The 20,761-nt window shown below is 47.6% G+C and overlaps 1 protein-coding gene across 2 annotated transcripts in view; it reads right to left on the reverse strand.

Moving 5' to 3' along the window:
* LOC146812988 (C-type lectin domain family 2 member B-like) overlaps positions 1-20,761 on the reverse strand; it is a 95,420-nt gene that overhangs the window by 36,592 nt on the left and 38,067 nt on the right. For both annotated transcript variants that reach the window (XM_085620009.1, XM_085620010.1), the window contains exon 3: positions 6,787-7,013. In XM_085620009.1, coding sequence (XP_085476135.1) covers positions 6,787-7,013 — 227 coding nt within the window. The remainder of the gene's footprint in view (positions 1-6,786; positions 7,014-20,761) is intronic.

Here is a 20,761-nt window from a genome sequence, read left to right on the forward strand (position 1 = left end):
GAGCAGACAATATTACACTCCTTCAGACACCGTGGCGTCCTGCCACGAGAAAACTATGGTCGACTCTTGATAACTACTTCACGACACGTAAGCCACCTTAGATGGGCCCACACACCGTCCACGACTCGCCAACATATGCTGCCCGACTGCCTTCATTGCACTCCTAGCCACCGTAAATAATTGTCCTTAATGAATGAGTAAAATGCTGTTGAAATACAATGTCTGTTACTGAATTGTTGTGAGTATGTGATACGTGCTCTACTGTTGTACTTTTGTACTGACATTTACTATGATGTACTGTAGCGTACAGTAATTTTGATTCGTAAATTTATGACTCATATTACACTAATGGACTTGCTTTATATATGTCTATGCTGTAACAACCAATAAAAAACTTTTGAAATAAAAAAAAACAGCCGCCCCCCGGAAAGAAAGACCACAATGGTCTCTCGACAAATCTCTACTAACGGAAGAGGGCTGGGTCACAATTATGTCCACAGCATTAACGGAATTTCTGCAGCGCAATGTTGACAGCAGCTAATCACTTTGTCTGGGGGGCATGTTAATCATTTATATGGGGGAGGCTATTTCTTACACTGCCCAAATTAATAGAACTAGGTGCGAGGAAATTTCCACTTTGCAACATCACCTAGAACAAGCCATGAGTGTAGACCTAAGGGTACATACAAAAGAGTATAAAATAATCTGGCAAAGGCAAGTCAGCAGCTCAGAGTAATTTCTTTCTCGAGATATAGGGCCACATGTATCATGCAATTGTGTTCACAAATTGGCCTAGTTGCGAATGCAAAAAACGCTTTTCCCATGTATCAAACCCTATTTTGCGAATCGGTAACCTGTTACCGGATTGCATGATGGGCTTGCGATTCGGTATTTGGAAGGGGCGTGAATAGGGCGTCCCTTCCAAATACAGAACAGCAGCTGTATCTATGGATGTTTTTAAACCATGAATGTGGATCCCTTCACCTTTTTTAATGTATGAACTTTTTTTAAGAGCAGGCAGTTGTCCCACCGACCACTGCCTGCTCTTAAAAAATCAAAGGGAAACTTTTAATTTTTCCTTTAAGCTTATCGGGCTGCTTTCCAAAAAAAGATTGCTTTATTTAAAAGCAATCACAGACATGGTGGTCTGCTGACCTCAGCAGGCCACCATCCCTGTGATTTTTGCAATTCCTAATGGGTCGCATATTGTGACCTACCTCATTAATATTTATGAGGTAGGTTATTTGCGACCCACTGGGAATCGCAGAAAGTGTTCAACACACTTTCATACATGCCAATTTGTGATTTCCTAATAGTGAATCACAAGCATTCACAATTAGGGAATTGCAAAACGGTTTCTTAATATATCTGGCCCACAGTGAATCAGAAAACTTGCTTTCAAAAATATTATAAGGAGAGTGAGAATGTGGGCACCTTCTAGCAAAGTCATTAAAAAAGAAATGTAACCAAGGGATTATTAAAAAAAAATTTATATATAAAAAAAAAAAGAATTGTGTAGTGTCGGACTCAGACCAGATAGGCTGGCTATTTCTGGAGCACTATGCGCATCTATATACCTCGAACCGCAACTCCTCACTCGAGGTAATCAAGACTTTTTCAATTAAACTCCCTCTCATAGAGTGGAGTTTGCGAGAGAGGATTGTAGCTCCAATTATGCAGGGAGAAAAATTGGAAGCCATAAAGCTTCTCAATGCCAAAGCCAGCGGAAGCGATGACATTCCATCTGAATTTGATAAGATTATTGCTCAGCAGTACTTAAACTTTTTGCTGTTGCTATATAACAAATTTTTAATGGCTGGGAAATTCCAAAGGAATTTATGGAAATGGTGATGGTCAGCTTTCTCAAAAACGACAAGCCCGTGTAACAGCCAGGGTCTTACCGCCCTATAAGCCTTTTAAATTCGGACTATAAACGTTTCGCAAAGATTAATACATTAATTCTAACCAGTGCCACGTCAATAGAAGTACATAGGGATCAAAATGGCTTTTTGCCTAGCAGTATATACGAGCTTCCTTAAAAAAAGAAATTGATTACCACCCTAACAATAAGGTCAAAGCAGCTATAATTATGTTAGATGCCGAGAAGGCATTTGACCGCGTGCACTGGGAAATACTATTTACGATTCTCCAGCGCATTGGTCTTCCTTCTAAATTGATTACACTGCTGGGAAATCTATATGCCAAAACGGAGGCAAAAACAGTGGTCAATACACATTTGGCAGGAGTGATTCTCTATTCCCTGTGGCACATGACAAGGGTGCCTAATGTCACCTGTACTATTTGCTCTCTTCGTTGAGTGTTTAGCGGCGACCATTCGACAAGATCCGGAAATTCAGCCACCACTACCGGTGTAATATTCTCAAGTTAGGCCCATGTAGCGAGCAGGTCTATTCTTACATTTTTCTCACAAATAACATTTTCAGCGGTGACGTTTCGCACATATTTGTGTGCACGACAATGTTGGATTAGCTTCCCTGAATCTAAACTTGTTTACATATCTAGCTTCGCACAACATTATCACAATGTCCTGAACCTCATGTGCAAGGTCTCGTTTCGCACTATACACAAATGTCATCACTATCTTCATCCACAGGGCGACACTGCTATGTGCATATCCATAACATCACTAATTTATAGACATATCGCAAGGCTGCCTTCTATTATAAAAGATGAGCATCCATAAAGAGGAACAGAGGAGGCACTCCGTCTGACACCGAGGGCCCTAGCATTCTGAGAAATCACCATGCAGCGGTCTGACATCTCGTGATGGGTGTCCAGTTCGTGATCAAGACGGGGTCCTTGATTCTATCCCATCAGGTAATGGGGTTAGATCATTCCTTGAGGGGATTCTTGGTTTTACACCTACACACACCCTAGGTACATTTGGAGTAGGGTTTGCATCATAGGAGTATGCTTGACTACTTACTGCCTTGTATTATATGCCTGCATATATACATTGTTTGAGCCGCATGGTAGAACTCGATCTACAATTCACGCTACTGGTGCTTGTAAACACGTTTATCTGCATCTGTCTAATAATGATTGCAGCACACGTATTTTATGCAAGAATAATAAAGGTTCAATAAATGTATTGAAAACGTCCCACTGTGTATTCTCTGTATACTTCTTTGAGAATAAGTGAGCACGATTGACTGAGCAGAAGGTTCTGATCTGCTTCCACGATCCCGGAGGGGTCAGGGTTGTTGTGTTCAGTGGTTGCCAGAAACTATTCGCTCCCTGATAGGCTAGGGGGGGCTTATGGTGACACTATGCGCTAGCGCGTCTAAAGGCCAACAAATCATGCGGGGGTGTCTGAAACAGGTCTAGGCACCAAGCCCCTAGTTTATGTTGTCCAAACAATGCACACATCCTATGGATTAGTAGGAACTACATGACACCGGGTACTACTAAAGTGAAATCATTTGCAGATGATATTATTCTATATTTGGCAGGAACAGCCTGTAATTTAGACAATACTTTTTGCATAATTCAATCTTTTTTTCAGAGACAGGGGACTACAAGATCAACCAGACATAGAGGCCGATTATGATGGAGCCTCCAGGGCCGCATCATAACAGACTGCGCGGTTTCCTTTCTAACCGCCTCATGATGGACGCGGTCGAAAGGGAAACCGGACGGTCATTACGGCTGCCTATCGACAGGCTCGGAAGGCCTGGCCTTTCCGCCCTTAAGATCACGATGCACAGTTTCTGACATGGTTTCCATGACGGCCTGTCTAATATGGAAACCATGTAGGAAAGCATGTTTGGGGGCCCCCAGCAGGGCCCCCTTGTGCTTGTGCTTTCTGTTCATTGGGATCTGCAAGTATGCTTCCTTTAAGTCTATAGTTGCCATGTGGTTTCCTTTTTGCAGTTGAGGTATCACCTCCTGCAATGTTGTCATTTTGAATCTTTGTGTTTTCATGAATTTGTTGAGAAACCTTAGGTCTAGTATTGGACGCAATGTTCCATCCACTTTTGGAATTAGTACGTTGAGTAAATGCCATAGTTCCTTTCCCTTTGTGGCTGGGGGCCGAGGGGGCACCTATGGTCTTCCCCTGCTGATCCCTGCACCTTGAGGTGCTTGCCATGGAATGCAGGGATGAACTCCACCTCCCATTTCCCTATGGAAGCATGTATTACAGTCTGTTACGGCCATAATGAATGCTCCCATACTCCCATATGGAAATGCAGGAATGCGACCAAACAGTTTCCGTCGCATCCTAATGAGGCGGTCGGCCCATAAGTCTGAGGTGCTTTTATACCACTGCTCCCCGATGATCCTTCCCATCGAAATACAACAGAATTTTTTAATATCTTGTCATACAAGATATTTAGGGATATTTGTTTCACATACATTTTCAGACTTGTTTACATTAAACTACACTACTATTCTAAGCAAAGCTCGTGGACCGCTAAATAGCTGACAGAATCGACCCCTGTTCATTGTTGGATGAGACGCGATTATCAAAATCTCAATTTTTACTCTATTTGTCTTCGTCTTCTCTATTGTAGAAAGTTTGGTTAAAGGGCCTTTTTGCGGAGGTCGACCAATTCGTCAACATTTATTATGGTGAGAAAAAAAACACTACACTAAATTATGGATGCTTCAGTTGTCGGTGGGCTAGCACTTCCCTGTGTGCGTAATTACTATCAAGCTGCCTCTGTCGATTGGCTCAATCAGCAGCAGTGGGGGATCCCTCTTCGAGCTGTTTTAGCCTTCAGCAGATGCTGGTGGAATATGGAGGTCAGCTACCTGTTCTTCTCAAGATTCTGAAGCTTCCCAAACTCTCCCGGTATATACTTTCGCATTCTATAGCTAGGAGGTTTAGGTAGCTCCAAGAAGAAGAATTCCACTTCACCCTGACCCACCCTTCGATATCTTTGAACGACTGTGGATTGATAGGTTTAACCCTATAGAACCGCACCATCAAGCAATGGGAGAAGGCTGGGTATCCTGCTTTAGTTACATTTTTTCTAGCAGGACAACATAAAACCCGGGAGCAGGTAGCGGTAGATTAAGGACAATACTATGTCCGATCTCGTATTTTCCTATTTTCAAGTTCATGAACCCCTTCGGACATATGTCCAGACGTCTGGAGTAATCGAGGAACACATAAGTAAAGCCCATTTTGCAGACAAATGATTACGGATAGGCAGTTGGTACCAAGTTGTATATCTTTATCTCCACGAGTGACCGCTTCGACAGCTTTTTCATCAACTGCACAATATATGGAAGCTTTCTACTCAAAATGGGCTTTATATTACCCCCCACATCACTTGCACCAGATGTATCCAGCCTTGCCAGCTAGTGGTATGAGATGCTGGTACTATTGAGAGGACTGGACGCACGCACTTTGTCTCTGTCCCAAATGATCTAACTTTTGGAGTAAGATCGTGGCTTTTTAAGTGTAAAACTGCAAGTTCAAATCGAACCTGATTTGTAAGGTGCATTATTTGGGATCTTACCCTCGAATTGCTCTGTAACATTACGAAAACAGCAGTTTTTTATATTAGCTTATTAGTAGCCAAATCACTGATTCTACAAAGATGGAAATCTTCGATACCGCCATCATACGAAAGCTGGAAATCAAAAATGAATCGGGTTAGGAAATACGAGGAAGTCTATGTTCAAAGCGTAAGTGCCCTTAAAGAGCCGAAGGAATTTAGGCCCTTTTTAGAGAGGAGGCAACAGCGGAAGGCTGACATGTATAAGTATCCCCATATTTTTTTACTTCTCTTTCATTTCGCTTTCTTTTTATTTCATCGGTAAATTGATCCTGCACTGGCAATGAAAATGTTGTATATTGCAAATGAACGATATATAATGGTCAGCTTGATGCTTAATATGTATTTATGGAAAATGTATTGGTCCTGATTGTCAATAAAAAAAACTATCTTAAAAATATGAATAAAATAATTTTGGGATGATGGGAGCAACTGTTTGAAGGTATCATCAATGTTCATATTTTTAATTTATAGCGGTTTATTGTGAACGTAACTGTTCTTTACAAATAAATAAGATTCATTTTGAGGTTAACAACTCCTTTATAAAAGAAATTTAGTTGACTCTCACCTTAACCTGTTTTTGAAAATCATGTTAACATATGAACAATTAAGTGTCACAGATATACTCTAAGGAAATATTAAGAAGTGTCCCCCTGGAGCAAGTATAATGTGTTTTTTGTGCAACATTGTATATTTGATAAGATTTTGATTTACACCAGTTCATTCATATTATATACATACACTTTGTTGCAATTGTATTTCATAAATATCTAAAAGGTTGATCTCTTTCTTTATAATTTGTATACAATCCTTTAGAAGTGACTGTCGTGAAACACGCGCGTGCTGGACTGAGGTCTCGGAGATCCGTATAGTATTGAAAGGTACATCTGAACGTGTGACTTTGTATAATCTATTGTGCAGCCCAGGAACCTAAACGTTCATGCATAGCTGTACTGTCTGACAATGCTTCCGTGTGTAACAAATATTTATATGCCTCCCACACCAAACTTCAGCCGCCAAAGAACGCTTTCAATAACGTTAAGCCATGTCCCATGGAGCATTTTAAAACACGTTTTTCAGGAGTATATAAATGGATGGCCGTAGTTTATGACAGTGCGTCTTACCACTCTTCGGAGAAGCAAGATGTTCGTGTGATACGTTAAGTATGAAGAAACCATGTAAAAAGCTGCACATTCATAGTTACATACAAAGGACACTTTAAGAAACAGAATGAACGCCGAAGTTTGACAGCTCTTACCAGTTCCTTCTGGGTGTCAATCACAGCCAGGGAGGAGTCGAGTGCAGCGCACGCGTCTTTGGCCTCCGTCCAGTTTCCTTGAGCTTCAGAGAAATGATAACACTTGCTCTGGTACCAGATCCAGCCGTCGTCACAAGGGGGCAGCATTCCACCATACTTTCTATTCTCGATGCTTTTTAAACCCTCGGTCTGGGACTTCTGAGCAAGGTTTAACTGTGTGTGCAGAGCTGTTAAAGCAGAAATTGAGCTATGACACAGGTCATATAACTAGAATTATTTGTGATTAGAAGCACACGATACAATGATCACTGCTATTGAGCACGTGACCTGTGCAAAGACAGGTGCTCAAACTGTCTGGAAGGAAGTGAGCCTTGCATCTCGCAGGAGGAGGCTGCTGCTGTGTAACACCCCAGAAACAAGCTCTCTCTCAACCCACAAGGGCAGGCTGCTACTGTGTGACACTCTAGAAACAAGGTCTCTCTCAGGACACAAGAGCAGGCTGCTACCGTGTGACACCCAGAAACAAGGTCCCTCCAGACACAAGGGTAGGCTGCTACTGTGTGGCACCCCAGAAACAAGGTCTCTTCAGACACAAGGGTAGGCTGCTACTGAGTGACACCCCAGAAACAAGCTCTCTCTCAACCCACAAGGGCAGGCTGCTACTGTGTGACACTCTAGAAACAAGGTCTCTCTCAGGACACAAGAGCAGGCTGCTACCGTGTGACACCCAGAAACAAGGTCTCTCCAGACACAAAGGTAGGCTGCTACTGTGTGACACCCAGAAACAAGGTCCCTCCAGACACAAGGGTAGGCTGCTACTGTGTGGCACCCCAGAAACAAGGTCTCTCCAGACACAAGGGTAGGCTGCTACCGAGTGACACCCCAGAAACAAGCTCTCTCTCAACCCACAAGGGCAGGCTGCTATTGTGTGACACCCAGAAACAAGGTCTCTGCAGACACAAGGGTAGACTGCTACTGTGTGACACCCCAAAAACAAGGTCTCTGCAGACACAAGGGTAGACTGCTACTGTGTGACACCCCAGAAACAAGGTCTCTGCAGACACAAGGGTAGACTGCTACTGTGTGACACCCCAGAAACAAGGTCTCTTCAGACACAAGGGTATGCTGCTACTGTGTGACACCCCAAAACAAGCTCTCTCTCAGGACACAAGGGCAGGCTGCTGGTGTATGACACCCCAGAAACAAAGTCTCTCTCAGGACACAAGGGCAGGCTGCTACTGTGTTGCACCCCAGAAACAAGGTCTCTCGCCAGACACAAGGGCAGGCTGCTACTGTGTGAACCCCAGAAACAAGGTCTCTCCAGACACAAGGGTAGATTGCTACCGTGTGACACCCCAGAAACAAGGTCTGTCTCAGGACACAAGAGCAGGCTGCTACTGTGTGGCACCCCAGAAACAAGGTCTCTTCAGACACAAGGGTACGCTGCTACTGTGTGACACCCCAAAAACAAGCTCTCTCTCAGGACACAAGGGCAGGCTGCTGGTGTATGACACCCCAGAAACAAAGTCTCTCGCCAGACACAAGGGCAGGCTGCTACTGTGTGAACCCCAGAAACAAGGTCTCTCCAGACACAAGGGTAGACTGCTACCGTGTGACACCCCAGAAACAATGTTTTTCTCAGGACACAAGAGCAGGCTGCTACTGTGTGGCACCCCAGAAACAAGGTCTCTCGCCAGACACAAAGGCAGGCTGCTACTGTGTGACACCCCAGAAACAAGGTCTCTCTCAGGACACAAGAGCAGGCTGCTACTGTGTGACACCCCAGAAACAAGGTCTCTTCAGACACAAGGGTACGCTGCTACTGTGTGACACCCCAGAAACAAGCTCTCTCTCAGGACACAAGGGCAGGCTGCTGGTGTATGACACCCCAGAAACAAAGTCTCTCTCAGGACACAAGGGCAGGCTGCTACTGTGTGAACCCCAGAAACAAGGTCTCTCCAAACTTAAGGGTATTTTGCTACCGTGTGACACCCCAGAAACAAGCTCTCTCTCAACCCACAAGGGCAGGATGCTACCGTGCAACAGCCCAGAAACAAGTATCTCTCAGGGCACAAGGGTATGCCGCTACTGTGTGACACCCCAGAAACAAGGTCTCTCCAAACATAAGGGTAGGCTGCTACCGTGTGACACCCCAGAAACAAGCTCGGCCGCTACTGTGTGACACCCCAGAAACAAGGTCTCCCTCAGGGAACAAAGATAGGCTTTGTCCCAGGTCGCAGTCGAAAAACAAGGACAGGCCGCTACTGGGCTATGCTCAAGAAACAAGGTCTCTCTCAGGACACCAGGGCTGGCTGCTGCCTGGACACAAAGTATCACCGCTGGGTCATACGCACAAAGCATCACTGTAACTGGGCATAGAGCCAGAGGTCCCCATTTCGTGACTGACCCCTCACCCCCCCCCCCCCCCCATCCCCCAGAACCCTGTAAGACAATGACAACACAGACACACTTGTGCACTGGGAGGAAAACGGGCCATGTTTATTAAACATACATTTTTGTTATCCAAAACATGACATTAAATTCTTTTGAATATCGAAATTTTGCCCGGCACCATTATAATCATAAACATACAATTTTTAAAATGTTTTCAATTTTTAAAACACCAACATCTTAACCAAAATGCATTTATATTTACAAGACGACGATTAGTCAGCTAAACGCATCACGTTGGATTCTTTACTCCAGCACTAAGGGACCCGCCAGTCTTCGCCCCAGGGAGAACCACACAGGTGTAACCCTCCTGCATCCTTGAGGGGTGGTCCCCAGGCACCTAATCCTGGTCCACAACCCTTAGGGCCCACCCCTCCAACACCAGGCCATCTACGGGGCTCGTAGGGTTTAACCAGAGGCAGCAGCCCCATGCCCTAGATGATCTAACTGTGCGCCACGGCTGGTATAAACATTCTCTCTGGGGTTCAGCTTACGGTCTCCCCCCTCAGTGCTGCGCTATGGAGTGCGTTGTAGGACCCCCTTACTGTTGTACAGCACTCTTGGTGTGCAGTCTACCACCAAACCAAATTCGTTCTTTGGGACGAGTGGGTGAGTCAGACTTTTTGCCTCTCCCGCCTCTGTGCACATAAAAAGGCCAAGGCCTGGGCTGCAGTGCCCTAAATAGGTCCTGAAACTCACTGCCGGAGGGGAGTGGAAGTGACGTCACACTCCAGCAATTTGCGCTCTTTCCAAAAAGCTCAATCCCTTTCCATTTACCTCCTCTCGGGCCATAGTCTCGGGAACGGGGATGGAGCCAGCATTTGGGGACCCCGGATCATAATGCTGCACACCGGGAAGTCGTCACGCTTACCTATAGAACCCGGAGGTCCTCATTTCGTGCCCGAGCCCTGCCCTCCCCCCCTCCAGAACCCTGCAAGTCAATGACAACACAGATACAATTGAGGAATGGGAAGAAAACAGGCCATGTTTATTAAACATACATTTTGTTATCCAAAACATGACATTACATTCTTTTGAATATCGAAATATTGACATAGACACCATTTTAATCATAAACATACAACTTTTTAAAATGTTTTCAATTTTTTAAAACCAACATCTAAACCAAAATGCATTGATATTTACAAGAAGATGATTAGCCAGCCAAACACATCACGTTGGATTCTTTACTCCAGCACTAGGGGACCCGCCAGTCTGCGCCCCAGGGAGAACCTCACACATGTAACCCACCTGCATCCTTGAGGAGTGGTCCCCAGCCACCTGATCCTTGTCTGCAACCCTAAGGGGCCCACCCTTCCAACACCAGGTCGACTACGGGGCTCATAGGGTGTAACCAGAGGTAGCAGCTGCATGCCCTAGATTATCTAACTGTGCGCCCCCGCCCCCGCCTGGTGTAAACATTCTCTCCGGGGTTTAGCTTACTGTCTCCCCCCTCAGTGCTGCCTTATGGAGTGTGTTGTAGGACCCCCTTGCTATTCTACAGCACTCTTGGTGTTCACCCTACCGCCACAAGGGCGACCAGGGCCAACCGGTCCTTCACCCTCCCCACCAAAAACTAAGTCCGGGACGAAGGCCCAAATTCCATCAATCTAAAGGTTCGTGCCCAAGTCAGACATGTGCATACCATCGCAGTGGAGCATTTGATCCCCCCCGAGTTATTTGTGGGGTGTATTTCCAAGCCGGGACCCGGGCACAACTTTGCCATTCCGGCATTTAGGCGCCTGATTGAAACATTCAACGCCCTTGACCGTACTCCTGGCCCCCACTTATACCTCGGCACCATATGAGGCCACGATATTCGGGGAACAGTCCCACCCAACCAGGCGAATTCTGACAAAAGAGCTTCCGTCACGGCCCTCCGTCCCAGCCCAATCGCCACATTCGCTAATGACTCACCCCTATTTTCGCAAGTCTTGTTCTGCCTCTAAAAAGTTGGGCGTCGGGGATCAAGGAGCCACTAGGCTACTAGTTCCCTGATTTCCCTGCGTCGGTACGACTAATTGGTATAATAACGAAGCTACTGACACAAGCACCCCTGCCGTTAGGTTGCTATGAAAACCTGGTCATCCTCTTAAGCCTGTTAGCGCTACTTCGGGGACTGGCAGTGCCTCGGGGACGTAGACAGACCCCCCCCCCCCGTAATGGAATGGGTACTACGCGGTGATGCCCGAGCAAGTCACCAGCAAGTCACCAATCGACCCCCGCGAATCAAGGGTGGCAGATCCACTAACTTTGCTTGCCGGATTAATGATTTTCTGTAACGAGAGTAACTGTAATGACCAGCTAATAATGCCAGAACCTCATTTGCCCCTTGCGGCGTCTGTAGCGCACCCACTGGTGTAGAAGGGAGGAGTTATATAGCTGCAGGATGAGCGGCGCTTGGCCCAGACGCCCCCATTCCAACAACAGACTACATACCATCTACCCCAGGGGACTTCTGTGTGTCGTGTCTACGACCAATAACGACAGACACATGAATTACTTTTACTAGCAGCTTTATTCTCCTGCTTCCAACCTGTTCCCTGTCCCTATCCTATCTGCCCGCTTCCTGCCGCTTCTCCTCCCCTTCCTCTGCCCTCCTGACTCCGCCCACACCAACTACTGTACCGCTCACTCTCGACATCTTCCCCCTTTTTAACAAAATGAAATGACTGACTTGTTTACAGTTCTTCAATAAGTTGTTTCGGCTTGCGGATGTCCTGTCTCGGTAGAAGTGACATCGTTCCTGCCACCAACTCATGTTCTCCTGGAGTCCCAGGATGCGGATTCTCGACAGCGCCGGCAGGTTGTTCTCTGACATCACTCCCTTGATGCCCCCGCATCCTTTGGAGCGACTCTTTCATGACTGGAGTGCATTTCTGAAAATGGGACGCGTTCCGGGTAACTCTTCGGCTGTCAGACTCTGCAGTCACCATGGTGCCCTTTTTCTGAATGATCGTCAGCGGTTCAGCTCTGAACTTACAGTCTGTTTTCCTGTGCTGTTCTTGCTTGACGAGAACACAGTCCCCTTCATTGATGGAAGGTGATCTCGCTCTCCTTCTGGCGTCCGCATACGATTTCATTCTATCTTTCCCACGACGGTCCGCTGACACGACCTCTCGATGAATGCGAGCAGGTGAGACTGCTCTCAGAGCGCCTTCCCATGTGGGTATCCGGTTCCTGATCGGTCTACCCAGCATTAGGGTGGCAGGGCATTTGCCCGTGGTGGCATGTGGAGTTGTTCTATAGGCCCTGAGCACCTCATTGAGAGCCACCTGAAGATCCTTTTTCTCAACAGTCGCTTGTTGAAACGTCTTCTTCAAAGTGGCCATGAATCGTTCAATGGTACCATTGGCCTGCGGCCATAAGGGCGTGACTTTGCAATGCGTGAAGTTCAGGTGTCGCGCAAACTCACCAAACTCATGTCCATTAAAAGGAGGGCCATTGTCTGTCTTGAGTACTTTCGGAATACCCCACGCCGCAAACACTTCATCCAGCACTGCAACAGTGCTTGCCGCACTAGTGGATGATACAAACTGGGCTATTGGGAACCTTGAATACTCATCCATAATTGCTAGGACATACTTTCCTGACTGAAGAGGTCCATAGAAGTCCATAGCAAGCTCCTGCCACACGCCACTGGGCAATTCTGTCATTCGCAAAGGAGCTGGGGGACCTCCTTGGCTGACAAGTTGGCATTGCGGACAGTCTTTGAGGGTGAGTTCTACCATCTGGTCTAATAGTGGGAACCACACTCGCTCTCTCAGGGCTCTCTTAGTTGCAACCACACCTCGATGACCTTCGTGGGCTAGATTGACGATACCCTGCCGTAGTTGCGTCGGAATGACAGTCCTTTGGTCCCTCAGCAGAAGCCCTTCCGAGGTGGCAGACAGTTCCTCACTCACATGTCGGAACGCTTGCAGCTCTTGGCTGCTTGCTGGATCCTCTCGTTCCTCCTCACTATCGTGTCTCCACCTATTTGTCTGTAAACGACGAAGCACCTTCTGAAGAATGACATCTTGCGCCGTAGCCTCTAGAATGGCCTCCAAGGGAACCGCTGGTGGTTGAGCGTGGCCACGACAAAATGGACATACTCCTCAGCTATTGATGCTCGTGGCGCCGACTCAGCTCGAGGGTGGCGAGACATGTAATCGGCCGGATTCGCTGATTTTCCCCGCTTGTGCAGTATGGTGTAGGTGTATCCCTGCAACCGCAGACCCCATCGCTCAATCCGAGGTGGCATCTTCGACCTGGGATTTCCAAATATGGTGACGAGTGCCTGATGATCAGTCACCATTGTAAAGTGCTTGCCATAAATGAAAACATGGAAATGTTCGCAGGCCCAGACAATAGCCAAACTCTCTTTCTCTGGTTGAGAATACGCCTTTTCGGTGTCTGACAAGCTGCGACTCGCATAAGCCACAATGTGGCGCTGATCCTCCTCTTTATCATACTGGGCCAGAATCGCCCCTAGGCCCACCAGGATAGCATCTACGGTTATTTCCGTCTTCCGTTTGGGGTCAAAGTATGCCAAATTATCAGCCGCCTCAACGGCCCGTTTGATGTCCTGGAAGGCCTGCTCACACTGACGGGTCCAGTCAAAAGGTTGTCCCTGCTTTGTGAGAGTTCGGAGTGGATGGCTAATTGTGGCATAGTCCTTGATGTACCTGGCGCAATAACTGGCCATACCCAAAAAGGAACGAACATCACTGACATCTTGAGGGCTCTTGGTATCGTTTAAGGCCATCACTTTGTCAGGGTCAGGTTTCATCCCCGCTCCGGAGAACACATGCCCAAAAAACTTGTGTGGATCGATGAAATTCGCACTTTTCTTTGTTTAATGTTAGATTGGCATCCAACAGGGCGTGGCATACCCGATCAAGGGCCTTGTCGTGTTCTTGGACATTGGACCCGTACACAAGGATATCATCGCTGTAGTTCAGAGTGTTAGGTATATGGCATATAGTTTGGCGTATCGCCTCTTGAAAGATCTCCGCAGCCGAGGAGATGCCAAAACTTAAACGTTTATATCGAAACAAGCCCAAGTGTGTTGCAAAAGTTGTTATGTACCCTGATCTTTCATGCAGCTCCAGCTGATGGTAGCCCTTGTTTGAGTCTAGTTTCGAGAACACCCTGGCCCCATTTAGCGCAGCAATCATATCACTTAAGTGAGGGCCAGGATGGCGTTCCCTTTCAATCGCAGTGTTAGGAAGCCGCATGTCTACACACAGCCGCACTTTTCCAAAAGCGCCTTTCTTTGGCACTATGACTACGGGTGACACCCATGGGGTGGGGCCATCTGTCCGTTCAATAATGTCAGAGGCGAGCAGTTCTTGAAGCTCATCCTCCACGGCTTGCTGGAGGTGGTACAGCACTCGCCTGGGATGTTGAGCGACAGGTCGGATCTGCTCGTTGATGTGGAGCCGAACCTGACATCTATTCATCTTTCCCAACCCGTTGAACAGCTTGGGGAATTTGTGTAAGATGTCTTGGTCACCACTGACCCGGTATAAAATCTCAACCAACCGAAGTCGCTCTGCCGTTGGTAGGCTGAGAAGGCAGTCAGCTTCCGGTCCATCAATCACATGTATGACAGCTGACACCGACTTGTTCTGATGTCGGAGAGTGGTTAGAAATTTTCCTAAACAGGGGAGCGGTTTCTTTGACATCCAGGTGAATACCCGGACGTACGCCGGGCACAGAGGAGGCGGTGACTTCATCTTTTTGTACTCCGTTACCGGGATGTAATTCAACGATGCTCCGCTGTCCAGGACAAACTGAGTGTCATGATTACCCACACTTATGTTCAGTCTCGGGTATGTCTTTAATTGATCCGGATCTGCGACCATGCTGGCATATTCAACAGTGTGTTCAGATTCGCAAGACCCTGATCGAGAGTCCTGGGACGGTGACCTTCTCGCCCAGCGAGATCTCCTCGACTCCCTGCTGGAATGTGATGAGCTGGAAGACGATTTTGGCCGATCTTGTACGGCTTTCGCATGGTGTTGTCTGGTGTCAGAGTGAGTTGGCCTCGTCCCTTCGTTCTTCCTTTCCCTGCGATATTCTCCACACGTCGCTTCGAAATGATTAGTTCGTCCACATTTCCGACATTGCTGCCCCATGGCTAGACAAGCTTCTCTGTGTGGGAAGTCATACCCACATCGATAGCATTTCCGTCCACCATCTTGTCGCTTGTCTTTTCTGCTTGACTCATGTCTCCTGCGCTAGGAGTATCTCTGGCGGGAGGATGGTCAGGACGGGTACCGTCGCTCCTTCGAGTATCTGCGCCTGTGGCTATCTTGCACTCGACATACTTGCTTGCGTCTCTCAGGGCGCCCAGTCTCCATGCTCTTGGCTTGCTCCTCGGCTTGGTCATACACTAGAGTCATCTCCTCTATCTCCTCTAGGTTGTGACTCTTCCTTAACAGCCTCCTCCTCAGTGTCTCAGACTGACACCCATCAATGATTTGCGACCGGATAGCATCATCCGTTGAGAACGCATCAAATTCACAATATCTGGACAATCGACGCAGCCGCGTTATGAAAGTGCTCATCACTTCTTCTTTCCCTTGACGGGCTTGGTGAAACGCATATCTTTCGTAATCCACATTTCTTTTGTGCAAAAACTTCTTATTTAGCGCCTCGCGCACTTTATCGTACATTCCTGTGTCCGCTCTAGGCAGTTTTGATGACCTTGCTAATTTCTTTGCCCACCAGGTTGCGCAACGCGATCACTTTGTCTTCATCCTCGGTCACCTTTGACCCCTTGATGTAATCCTCAAAGTCCTCAAGCCATTCCTGCCATCTGGGGCCCATGCTCTCCCCAGTCGTCAGCGGTAGCGGCTCTGGTGGGCGCAAATGTGACACCCCCGTCATGAGCGGTGTGACTTCAGCTCTTTGCGGCGAATTGTGATTCGACGTCATGGCAGCACACGCCTAAGCTCGTTCTGTTCGCCCACGTGCTTGTTCGTTTCTGGCTTGCCTTGGCTGGTGCCTGTTTGCTTTCTTTATTTCTTGATTGCTTTGGCTGGTGCTTGTTTGCTTCCTCTGGTCTTCCCTTTGTTTCTTTTTTTTTTTTTTGACTTGTCAAGTGCTTGTTTGTTTCTGGCCTGACTTTAAAATGGCCGCCCCTTTAATTCCATAGGGATGTCTCACAGATGACCGCCTGACTCCAAGATGGCCGCTGCACAGGGCCTCTCACTCCCACGAGGTCTTGACTGCCACTCTCATCCAGCTTGCCACACTGTTCTCAGCACTCCCGCAGTCGCGGCACCTTCCTAGTGCCTCGCGCACACTTTGGGGTCATTTACCTGGCACGGCGAGCTCGGGGTGGGCACCCGACTTTCCTCTTCGCGCGCGTGCCGTTTCCCACGCATCGGGGGTGAGGTTTCGGTTAAGCGCGTAGCAGCGCTCCTTCGGCCACCCTTTTTCGACGCTCCGGTACAACCGTCATTCACCGCAGGAGCTGCCAGCATTTGTCGGGGTGGGCTCCCGCTCTTTCCTTCACCTTCACGCCTCAGGGATGATGCTGGATTTAGCGCGACCCGGCGCTCTACAATGAGCGCGCTTTTCTCCGGTTGCACCAGGGGACAGGGGCACGTCTTTCGCTGGTTCGGGGACACTGGGCTTCAGCATCCCACCCTCGTCGCCAGCTGTCGTGTCTACGACCAATAACGACAGACACATGAATTACTTTTACTAGCCGCTTTATTCTCCTGCTTCCAACCTGTTCCCTGTCCCTATCCTATCTGCCCGCTTCCTGCCGCTTCTCCTCCCCTTCCTCTGCCCTCCTGACTCCGCCCACACCAACTACTGTACCGCTCACTCTCGACACTGTGTAACCGTGCCACACGTTTGCTTCCCAGAAATACGTTGAGCTGGCCGTCCCTTGACTCTGCTCCTAACTGGAGGAAACGCTGCCCGGGGGGGGGGGGGGGGAAACACGCGGGCTTTCATCTCCACCTTCCACAGGGATTGTCTCGGGATCTGATGCCGGGCTACCGGAATCACCCCATCCCCCAGCTAGGCCAACACAAGCTTTAATAGCTGCGCCAGCTCAGGATTGCTCCCTTTCCTTTCACTTTTTCTATCTTTGGTAGCCATAGTGCAAGGGAGAATTAACTAAATGTAAAACAAGGTTAGGGTGCAGAGAAAGGCTAATTTGTAGCTTATTGTCCACTTCAGAATACAGTGCTGTTTACTGCGCCCACTAGCGTAAGACTGCCAAAATTGTGTGAAATTAGTTTGCAACTCCCCGAGCGGACACTCCGCTAAATCATTCCCAAGAGATCATTTCCTAACACCAAGCAATTACGCGATTGCCTCAAATTACTAACAGGTGGGCCTGATCCCCAAAACTAGGCTAAACGGGAGGAAAATTGCAGCCCTGTGAATGCCGGCCCTAATGTTGCGCGCCGTTAAGTCGCCACACTTGCTCATAGCAGGTAACACTCAGAGCACAAGGGCAGGCTGCTCCAGGGTCACGGTCGAGACACGAAGACAGACTGCTACTGAGTCACAAAGGAAGGCTGCTCAATCATCATACCCCAGACACAAGGACAGACTGCTCCAGCTTTCCAGTGGTGGTGCGTCCATAGGACACTGGGGTGTTGCCCCACTAATGCCACATGGCTCCATTCACGCGGCTTTGTGCAACTTCCACTTAGTTATAACGCTCGCAGTCTCGCGCAGCAGTCGTGCTGAAATGCGAATTGTACCGGGACACGCCCGAGGCTGCGAGGTAATCGGACGGCGATTGAAGGCTGAAAGGGGCAGGTGGGTGGGGCTGCGGTAGCACCTTGAGTGACAGACTCACTCACTGTAACAGTACTGACAGTGCGGCAGTGGTGCACATGTTCGGCTTTGGGCTGGTCATTATTATGACCAGCCCGAACATGCGCACCACAGCCACTACTACTCTTCCCATTAGAAGAGCGAGGGACCAGAGGGTTGCTTCATGCAGCAGCCCGGCCAGCCCCCGGTCTCCTAAATGGGGGGGGTGGGGTGTAATGCAGCGTCTGGATTGGCTGAGAGGGGTTGCCAGCCACTCCGAACTCTGAATATGTTGAAGGCAGACGCCAACGCGGGAGTCGGGACCACGGCCCAGGAGCAGCAGAGGCGGCGTGGTCCCGGTAAGTTTTCTTTTACTAATACTTTATTATTTAAACACCCCCTCCTCCACCACCCCGTGACCCCCCCAACCCCGCGACTCGAGAATTGCGAGCCGCTGTTGGTTTGCGATGAGAATTCTGTTTGCGGTTCGGACATAAAGGGCAAATCGCAATTGTGCAGATTATGTGGCTACATTTGCTAGGCATTGAGAATCGGACCTCAGCATGTGTAACGTCACTGTGGCTTGTCAGGAACGCGAAGCAGTCTTAGCCACGGCATTGTTACAGGCTAAATCCATTACCTAGGGTGACTTCTTTTTTGAACTACGGGGTGGGTTATGTAATCAGTCCTAATGGGAGTATGTCCATTGGAGCCACAAGGCAGTATTTTGGTTATTTGGAAGCATGACATAGCGCGTAGTGACTCGAGTGGATCAGGGGCCCTGGCTGTTCCTGGGACTGTCTGCCTGCATCGAACTGCCAGCCAGAAGCCCCTCGTCTGACTGCTCCTAGGCCTTCACGGATGCGGATGTGCCTGCCTGTCTGTGACTGCCTGAGTCGGTCTGCCTGCAGCGGCCTGTATCTGTGATTCCTCAGTGACTTCTCGCATGCTTGATCTGACTCCCACTTGTCCTAATAAAAATGATACACCATTTGTGTGACTTTCCCTAGTGCCTAGACAGACAAACAAAATCATTGTCAACGTGAGCTGCTCCGCGAGACTACCATTGACCTTAGCCTGATGCTTGCCTGTCGTGTGCACTAGGCCCAGCCACACAAGCGAGGTGGCATTTTTTTTCAGGCCAAGTGGGAGCGGTGGTGGGAATTTTGTGGATTCCTGCCGATTCTGGAAGTTTACGTCACAGAAATGTGAGAAAAATGTGTTTTTTTAAGTCAAAGTGTGAGGGTTGCACGGGATTCTGGGTAATATAACTAGGCGAGAACCACACAAGTCACCCCATCCTGGATTACCCTAGGTGTCTAGTTTAAAAAATGTACAGGTTTGATAGGTTTCTCTAGGTGTCGGCTGAGCTAGAGCCAAAAATCCACAGCAACACACTTTGGAAAAAACCAGGTGAGTTTTGAGTGGAAAAATGTAATGAATCCATGTTGCATTTTGGGCTGTTAACTGTCGTGGGTACAACGCCTGCCACACAAGTGTGCTACCATTTTATTTAGAAGACATGTTGGAGCATAGAACAGCAGCTTATATATTTTTAACTCCTGCAGACGTCACCAACCAAAAAATACCAAAACTGTGGTAAAAAATTAGATTTATTGATTCAGGTCTGCATGTTCCTGAAAGCTGGGAAGATGGTGACTTTAACACATCAAACCATTTGTTTATGTCATTTTTATGAGAAACAAAATGAAATTCTTTGATCCAGAGCACTTGTTTCTTATTTTTCCCCCAAAACTCAAAAAGTAGCTATATTTTTGCAATTTTATCAGTCCCCTCCAGGAAAACCCACAAACCCTAGGTACTTATAGAATCCCCAGGATTTGGGGAAAAAAAGGCCACATATTTTGCATTGATAGCTTATATGGACAAAACGTCATGGAGGTCTAATCACGAACTAGAACTATCCCAAATAGCCCAAAAAAGGATTAGTATTTATGGGTGGTGTGAGGCCTACCAGCGAAAGGGTTAAGAAGATCTAGGAATGTGCCCTGTTCAAGAGAGGAGTTGACCAGACTAGTCCATAGGCGGAAGAAGTAATTTAGTTAAGGATTTCCTGATGGAGCAAGGAATGGAGTCGCAAAGATTATTTGAGGATATCACTCTGGATTAAGTTAGTAGTAGATCTGCTTCTGATATTGGAGAGAAAGAGGACCATGGATGCAGGGCCCTGCAAAGAAGTTTTCCCTTGGATATGTTGTTGAGGGTGTCCGGAAGGGAGAAGTTTAGGTCTTTGATTTTTTTTGTAGAAAAACTGCATAAAGTTGCTGCAGAGTACCGCTGAGGTCTTGGGTGGAAGATTGGGGGAAGAGTTGTTGCTTTGTTTGATTAACTTGAATAGATCCAGGTGAGATCGAATACATGAAGCATTGGCTTAAAAATCTGGCCTTTGTAGCTTTTCCAAGCAGAACATTGCTTAATTAAAACGAGTGGTGAGGGTGCTTATCTACATTATTTTTCAAGCTAGCTGATACACTTCTTTCTTTATATTTGACTTGAGAGTATAGGACATTCAAGTACTAAGGCCAAGAAGGTTTCGGACAATTGAGGAACGGGGTGGATGGGGAGTGTATAAATTACATTCATCCTTAAGTTGGAAGACGAATGCAAAGATTTTCCAGGGATAAACAATGAAAGGATTCAGAGCAGATATAGAGTGGAAGTCTGCAGCATAGTGTGTTTCTGTGAAGGACAGCTAGATAACTCCTTGTCCATCTTCTCTGTCGCATCTCAA

Source organism: Triturus cristatus, chromosome 7 (assembly GCF_964204655.1).
Source record: "Triturus cristatus chromosome 7, aTriCri1.1, whole genome shotgun sequence".
Lineage (NCBI taxonomy): Eukaryota > Metazoa > Chordata > Amphibia > Caudata > Salamandridae > Triturus > Triturus cristatus.